General features: G+C 34.7%; 1 protein-coding gene and 1 long non-coding RNA gene across 7 annotated transcripts in view; one reads left to right on the top strand and one right to left on the bottom strand.

The window, feature by feature from the left end:
- LOC109840583 (kinesin-like protein KIN-14C) overlaps window positions 1-3762 on the bottom strand; it is a 22862-nt gene extending 19100 nt beyond the window's left edge. Inside the window, exons 1-5 of one of the 6 annotated variants that reach the window (XM_020409297.1) lie at window positions 3335-3762; window positions 3079-3233; window positions 2879-2992; window positions 1205-1478; window positions 63-190 (exon numbers count right to left, since the gene is read on the bottom strand). In XM_020409297.1, coding sequence (XP_020264886.1) covers window positions 63-190; window positions 1205-1478; window positions 2879-2992; window positions 3079-3233; window positions 3335-3365 — 702 coding nt within the window. In that variant the 5' untranslated portion in view covers window positions 3366-3762. Of the gene's footprint in view, window positions 1-62; window positions 191-926; window positions 946-1204; window positions 1479-2743; window positions 2849-2878; window positions 2993-3078; window positions 3234-3334 lie in introns of those variants that run through there. The other 5 variants (XM_020409296.1, XM_020409295.1, XM_020409298.1 and 2 more) reach the window with 5 other exon arrangements.
- Window positions 5032-6534, top strand: LOC109840586. The gene is made up of 3 exons (XR_002246954.1): window positions 5032-5151; window positions 5536-5599; window positions 6311-6534. It is a non-coding gene; the product is annotated as an uncharacterized LOC109840586 (long non-coding RNA).

Below are 8558 nucleotides of genomic sequence, written 5' to 3'. Positions count from 1 at the left end.
ATAGGACTTATGCTTGCATGCTAATATAGAATGGTCTCTAGTAAACAATTTAAAGAGCTTACGTCTAAACTATTTGATTTCATCATTTCTGAGATCTTGGCAGCAGGGAGAGCAGAATACCGTCCTTGTTTTAACTGGAAAACCTCATGGAGCTTATTTCCCACAGAATGCGACAGTGCAGTAGATGGCTCTGTGAAATAAATGTAGTCAACAGAAAGTAGTACAACTCACTCTCATCTCTTTGGGAAAAAAAAAGAGAGAATATGCCATGCTTCATATCTTTTTCTTTTTGTTATGTGTCAGAGTGGAGGGTAGGGGTGATGCATAATGTGAAATGTTTTGAAGGATTCCTCCTAGGTTGCATGAGCTTCAAATACTGGCCCAATAGTGTACAATTTTGTATCATCAACTTTCTTTCAATATTTATGACAACTCTTCACTTTATCACTTTATCATAACCTGATTGATTTGCACCTATTTAGAGGGTTAATGTAAGATTGACAACAAATAATTCGTCAAATCGAGTATGAAGCCTTTCCCTATCCAGCATTTCCCGTGTTTACAAGAAAAGACCTAGATGATGATTATGATGATATGCATTGATGAATTATCCTGCAAAAGAAATAAAACATAAGTTGTTTGTTTCAGCAAAAATACTCGTTGAAGATTCACTCATATGTAGCAACTAAATTCATAAGGATCAAAAACTGTCATGGTTTATGTGGGCGGAAGGAAATAGAACACTAAATAGCAAGATATTTTATAATTTGTGGCCATGTAACATACTAACATGTCTCGGTTTGAATTATCATATCTCAATCTAATAGGATAATTATCCTAGAAATCACATAAGGTGATGGAGAAGATTGATGTTTTAAGATGAAGAACATGTTGTGTGGAAAACAATGAAAATCAAGTATCCTTACCTATCAGGTGGGATGAAATATATAAACTCCAAATTTTCTCTCAAAAGTTTGTTATGATAGAGAAGTGTCAGTACCAGCTCAGAGGTTGCAACCAAGCTTGCCCTGACAAAGGAATTTTGGTAATGCAAATGCATGCTACAAACTCATAGGGAAATTACTAGTGTAGAAATAAAGCTTTTGGATATGATCATCATGTAATCAAGTGTTTAATTTATGACTTTCAGCATATTGACACAATATGATTTCAGATATTTGAAGAATGGGAGCTACCAACATACCTAACATGATAGTATTTCGTAACACATTCTGGAATTTTGGTTCTAAAATGCTTTGTTTCCTCTCGTCTCCCGAGACTGGAGAATTTGGTTCACGTTGTCTGTGGTTTCCTTGTGAAGTGTCAATATGTTCCACCCTACCCCCTTGTGAAATATTCCACTGCTTTCTTTGTTGGCTTCCACATTTAGTGGCATTATAAATGCCACCTTCCCTTATACCAGAATTCATGCGATCCCTGAGAGATAAGAGACAATCCACAACACCAGACATAGATCCCTAATGCCAGTAGAAGTTGCAGAAATGTAAGTAGGCAATTAAAAGAGGAAGTGGCGATAGGGAAAGTGACAAAACCAAGAGAAGGAGTGCAGGGTTAAGCTAAGTACTCGTCTAGTATGTATATGTATTTAAAACTGAAGATGCAATAGGCCATGTCTTTTGGCAGTTTACACAGTCATTGAACTTATTTATCCATTGAGCTGTAATTTTGAGGTTGTTCATGAAAGGCTCAGGATTCTAAAAAACTTACTTGAGCTTATTTATTTGGGTTGGAGAGCCAAAGTCAAGCACCATAGCCGCGAGGGAGCTTACTGAGGTACTCTTGCAATGCAAGGTCTCAGATTAGAGTAATGGTGGGGAATATGAATTTCAAATTAATGTAAGGTAGCCAAGAGCTGGCTAGCTGAATGTGAAAAACAAAATAGGACAAATATAACTTCAAGCTCTATTTCTCAGAAAGACGAGATCGAGCTGTGCCCCAATCTTAAGCTTGATATGTTTGAATGTGTGCATTTATATGTGCATCTATCGTATTCTTTGGTTTAAGTCAAGCATGCAAAGTGGATCGTCTATGCAACAATCGGACTATTTCCAATTAGCCATTAAACTGGCAACTCTGACTTTCAATCAGATTTAGTTAGGTAGTTGCAGTTAACCATACTTGGTTTAAGTGGTCCTTATAACAGATAGTTTCCCTATCCTGTAAATATGATGGTTACAACACCTTGATGAGTCCTATGAGGCCAGTTGCTAGCCCATAAATGTTAAGTCCAGTTGAACCGTAAACTTGGTGAGTCGCATGAGGCCCAAAATTGTCCTTTCACCACAGTATCATGCTACTTCCGCTATTTGTCCAATTACCTCATGTTTTAAATTTCAATAAATCACATTTGGGTAGTCTTGGCATATGCATATAATAATCTCAAGTCCCAAATCATTAGATCCAAGAAGAGATGCAAAACAGATCTGATGATTAGCTTATTTTTGTCTGACTCAATAGATCTACATTCTAGAAACAGAGGTCGACTAAGTTCAAGTAGTCGATAAAATGATTGCTTCCACATCTGACTGTAACAACTAGCATAAAAAATGATTGGTTCTACCAGCCCATAGAGATCAACAGAGTAAATTCGAATTAACAACGGCTAGTTCTACAGCTATAACGATTGTGTTCCTTCTATAGGCCAGCATATTCATTTCGGTTCCCTCTAGTTCACATTTAACCAAGTAGTTTAGTGACTTTGGAATATAAAGATGACAGTCACCTTAAACAAGCAAACTTGAAGTGCTCTCGGCTGACAGGAATAAAAATACCCAATTAAGCTCAACAGGCTGTGTTAACCACTGGATTATCAAAAAGCTTGTTAGGTGAGCTCAGGTCAATAAAACTTGCAAGATACCTGCTCCAGATCTGATGCATTGAATCTGGGCAGCCCCATTTCATCCATAGCTGAAAGAAACCTCTTTAGATTGTACACTCTCTGCTCCGAAGAAATAAAAACACCTCTCTGACTCTGCAATAAAAAAAACCCAAAGTGATACACCTCCAGCTAAATCCTACTGCTTCAAATTTTCAATGAAATATAACACGTTTAATCACCTGGATTGAACCCAAATTCTTCCTATTCAGAATGGCACACAAAACTACACCATCAAACATTTGGTCTCTAAATTCCTCCTCCGATGCGTACAAAGGCAAGTTAAAGTCCGGGAACAAATTGTTCAGCCATTGCACTACTTGCCATCTTTTCCAGGCTGAGTAAGAAATTACGGGAGAAAAATACAAGTTTGAAGATAAATAACCATCTCGATGAAATCAAAATAAAAAATTAAAGCACAAAGAGAGATATCCTCACTTGCATCGACCTCATGATTCACGCTCCCCATTCTGTAATCCGCCTCCTACCTCAATACTCAAAAAGTGACTTCATTTAAACCCACAAACTCTAGGTCAGAGCTAAATGCCGGCAAAATCCAACGGCGAAATCCTTCGATCATTGCAGCATTGTGAAAATCCAAGATCGCAATTATCAAATTCATCGAAATTCCCTATTTTAAAAAAACACTCGGATCTGATCGGTTCAATGACTGAACGGAACCGAATCGATCATCGCCTGAAGATCAATGCATCGATCGAAATCCTAAAAAGATGAAAAAAAATGCATCGAAATCGAGAGATCGCCAATGTTAGTTATCTCTTTCGTTCTCTCATTTTCTCCCCCTTTTTCTTTGCGACTCCTCGCTTCTCTCCTTAACTCGAGGAATGATCATGTTATTTATAGTAACATCAGGAGGCGAGCGTGGATGCTTTGGATATTTTAGGAAAGACGAGATAAACTTCTCTCTCTCCTCAGCTTTCACTCTCATCTTTGCTTCTCTTTTCTCACTCGTCGTAACGGCGTTATGTTTTAACGGCCACCGAATAGGGAAATTTGGAAGATGACTCATAAATGATTGCAATTGGGGTCGTAAGTTTTAGATAATTACGATAATGCCATTTAGTTTTGATCTGTCGGCGTGGTATAATTGTAAATTTGTGGTTTTATGGGTGCTATGTTAGGTTGGTAATGAATGAGATTGAGGGTTGTAAGGTTTTTTCCCCGGCCAAGAGGGCGGGAGACATGAAGAGAGTTGACAGTTGCGAGGCTTTAATAGGAGTAAATTTTCAAAATAGACGTTTTTCAACAAATAATTATTATTTTTGACCTAGTCTTAACTTATTTATCAAATTTGATCTAGTTTTAGCCACGTTTGCACATTGACTGAAACTAGGTTTTAATTTGATAAATAAGTTCTTAGAACTACACGGGATTAAGAATCACGTATAATTTTCATGGAATTCTCAATCTAAATCACATATAGTTTAGTAGAAAACTAAACTCCAGGGGATCTAAAGCAAGATTGAGGGTTAAGTTATGAGTTGAAAGGTCATGGTTCAAAATAAAAATTAACGTTGGCGATGATGAGATTCAAACTCAAGACTATTTGAGTAATTAAAATCTAACTTTCTTGAAGCTAACCAGTGCTAACTATATTGGGAAAAAATAATCATGGATACAGACATAGAATCGGATGTCTATGTAACTAAAATTAATGGAAGATGAATAATGCTTATGACTAGTAAATTTTGGTGTATAGGGTATAAAAATAATAACTAGTATTTTCGGTGCACGCGATGCATGTATATACAGTATACATTATGTGAAAAAATATATTTTTAAATCAAATTCTTGAACCATTATTATTTCTTAGCTTTTTATGCAATAATCTCGCAATATGTTGCACTGCAATACTGCATATGAGTTTCTTACCTATAAATCCAAAATTTTGCTTTATTTATTTTTAAAATCCCCACTTCCATAAAGCGTCATTTGCCTACAATTCTAAGGTTTTATGATCATTTATTTTTTTAACCTTCCTGCTTCAAATTTACTATTACTTCGTATTAATTTTGATATGTTATAATATTAGAGGGTTTTATTAGCAAAAAGGACTCTTATAAATAGTGAAAACCCTACCAAACTCATTTATTTCTTCTCCTCCTTCCCGACTATGTTCCGCCGCTCAAAAAAAACCATCTCTCTCTCTCTCTCTTCTTCCTTCCGCCTGTTTCTGCCGCACACACAACAAAGAAAAAAAAATTAATTGGATCTGCATTGAAGGAGGATAGATGGTGATTATTTACACAAATATAAAAGCTATTGCTCTTTTTGGATGAATGCTATGCAGCCAACTTTTGTATGAGGTTATTTAGATCTTATTATATATGATGTTGACAATAGGTAGCTGACCTTGTTCTCATGGCCATGAACAAGTCTTGAGCCTAGTGCATCCTTTGATCATCTCCTTTATATTTAAATAATAATAATAAATTAGACTATGTACGTGTACCTATTTCTATGTCATTGCAAAAAAAATTAATTTTTGTAGGAGGAAAACTTTGAAACATCTAGTGTACTAAAGTATTAGTATATAATATGGTTTTATAGAATGGAGCTTAATATGTGTTATATTATTCAGTATGGTTGTATTAATGGTTATTATATCTATTCTTTAGGGGTTTCAAGTGGCTTTGAAGAAGCGTCATGAGAGTTAAATTTTGGTTTGTCTTTCGAATTAAGGTAAGTGGTGAATTCATGCATAGTGCACCGCATATTTTTTATATAAAGTTATATTAATTATATGCGAATTTATTTCGGATGGATTATATCCTTTTGTGTGATTTACTCACTTGTTAAATGTTGATTCGGATGTGACGCACATGGATATTTAGTATAAGCATATGCTTATTTTATTTGTCAGTTGTTATGTATTTTTATATAGTAGTAGATTGAGATGCATATGTGGTTGATTGATTTCACTATTGGTTGGTCTTTGGCATTTTTGTATAACGTATGTAGTTTTACGAACTTTATTTAATTTTCTTAAAGCATATGCATTTCAAGTCAATATACTGGTATATGTCGGACATAAGCAAGCTATTAAAACAGGGCTCAATGTGCCTCTATGAGGTTTTATTTTAGCGCTAAGAATCCAAATTTGGGTCTCACTGTCTCGGAATCACAGGCTTAATAATTGTGGGGTTTAACGAGTCAACCGGAGTATAAGTGTTGACCGCGTTGAGACGTAGTCTGCTTATTTTCATTTCATGATTTCTAAATTTTCTTATATATTTGCATCAAGTACTAGAGTTCATTGATGGTTCTCTATCATTCTTATATTTTTGTTTATCTCTTATCGAAATATTTTAGTTTTACAAAACCAGTATATAATGTATGAATTTATCCACTTATTGAGTTGTGAACTCATTGTACTATTTACATTCTTTTCAGAGACTCGGGATTAGGTGGAATTGAGGATTTGTCAAATTCATAGAACGGAGCAAGGAATAAAATTTCAGGATTGTTATTATCTTCTAGGTGAATGTTAAATAAAGCCTTGATGTTTAGTTAATGAATTGAGAGTCGTGTAATTACGAGATTTCTTTCCTTTAGGTCGAGTTTTATTTCAAGTTGAGGAATATTTATACATATCAAGTTAATTTGATTAATGTTGATTTTTGGGATTATAGAGAATAGTTATTGTTGGTTTTAGTTCAATGAAGAGATTATTTTGATGGTCTTTTAATGAATGCATATTTTTGGAGGATTTTTCACATGTTTAGTCCGGCTCCAATATTCTTTTTAGGTTTGGAATTTGGGGGTCGTGACAGAACACACTTGTATTTAGGTATTTGAATGGTGTAAACTATTGTGTTTTGATAAAGCATGCTATATTTTTATAATAAGTGGTTATATACTTAGTGTATTTTTAAGTCAAATTCTTAAATAATTACTTTTATTATAAGTGGTTATGTATTCAGTGTATTTTCTTTCAAACTAAGGAAGCATCATACAACGTATATGCAATTCTTGTCTACAAAGTCAAAGTCTTGTCCCTATTAATTTTTAAAACGCTCGCTTCCAAATAGAGTTTTTACCTATAAATTCAAAGTTTTATCATCCTTTATTTCTAGTATTATCTATTTTTAAAGTCACTCTTAGACCCTAAATACTCCACCGAGTTTATTTAAAATACAGATTATATTTTAGGATTTTGGATATGTTAAAAAATATTTTTTTATTTAAACTAGTTATATTTTTTAAATGGCTAGAAAATTAGTGTAGTTTTAAACCAAATATTATTTTTTTGACTTTTTCATACTAATATCGCAACATTATAAATAGCAGATGAGTTTTTTCCCTATAAACCCAAACTTCTATCCCCATAAACTTCTAAATCTGCCAACTTTTAGAAGGAGAATTTTTTAAAACCAACCTTTTTGAAATTTAATGGGAAAAATCGACCTCCAAGAAAAAATATTAGCAAAACCGACCCTTTCAAGGGTCGGTTTTGCAGCCGTGGAGCTTCTACGAAGTGCACAAGTAGTCCCGTGCATATCATGCATTGTTTTAAATATCGGCCGATAATCGATATTATCGGCCGAGTTATCGGATTTTTGAGCTCTCCGCTAGGATAAGTTGGTTTTGTAATCGGTTATCGTTTTGGAGTGATTATCGGCGAGTTATCGGCGTTATCGGCACTTATCGGCCGATAAGTAAGGCTAAATTATCGGGATTATCGGGATTATCGGCCAGTCATTTTGAGTTGAGTTGTTAGGTTTTTAAAACCCGACCCCACCCGTTTTGTTAATAATATGAAACTTAAAACCCGAAACTTTATGAATCTGACCTTCAAACCCTAACTTCGTCTCCGGTGGCTGCTCCTTTTCTCGTAGGGCGCTTCCTCCGTTATCTCCATCTCATGTTCTCTGTGTCTCTTCGTCGCTCGCCTTCATGAACTTCAACCTTGAACTTCGTCGCTTGCCTACCCTCTGTCAACCATGTTTTTTTTGTCCAGAAACATGGCTATATACACATGCTGTGAGCTTTCCTTCTCTTGTAATTCCTTCATGCACACACTTTCTCTTTTGAGTAATATCAGTTCTATAACTATTCTTTTATCATACTTTGCTTTTCTGTTTTGGTATGTTTATATTTCATTAAGCATGGTTAGATTATATTTTTTAGTTGTTATATTATATATATACACCATCCAGTATATTGCTTCGATAAATACTACTTATCCCCGATATATCCCCGATTTTCGCTATCCGATAAGAATTTTGGCCGTCCGATAAATCCCCGATAACCGATATTTAAAACCTTGATATCATGTGCACGTTTTTGTGCACTTTTTGGCTGCATTTCATGTAGTCCCTGTATAAACTTAAATACAAAGTCATATACAAATCTAAATATCATGAATTTCACCACATATTCACCATAAACTCATTTACAAATCTAAACATCATGAATTTCGCCACATACTCGTTTCAAATCAAACAAATCACACCACAAACTTCCACTAACAAATCCAACATAATAACACCACAAACCCACTTAGAAATCCAAAAAATCACACTATAGTCTCGACTACAAATCCAAAAACCATGTCACATCCCTAAATAGTTTTGTAATGTATATAACCTGTAGTTTACATACATCCTAGAACTCTCCTCCTCCTCCTTTGTCTTCGTCA

This window comes from Asparagus officinalis, chromosome 5 (genome assembly GCF_001876935.1).
Source record: "Asparagus officinalis chromosome 5, Aspof.V1, whole genome shotgun sequence".
NCBI classification, from domain to species: Eukaryota; Viridiplantae; Streptophyta; class Magnoliopsida; order Asparagales; family Asparagaceae; genus Asparagus; species Asparagus officinalis.
This window is presented reverse-complemented; position numbering and strand designations above follow the sequence as displayed.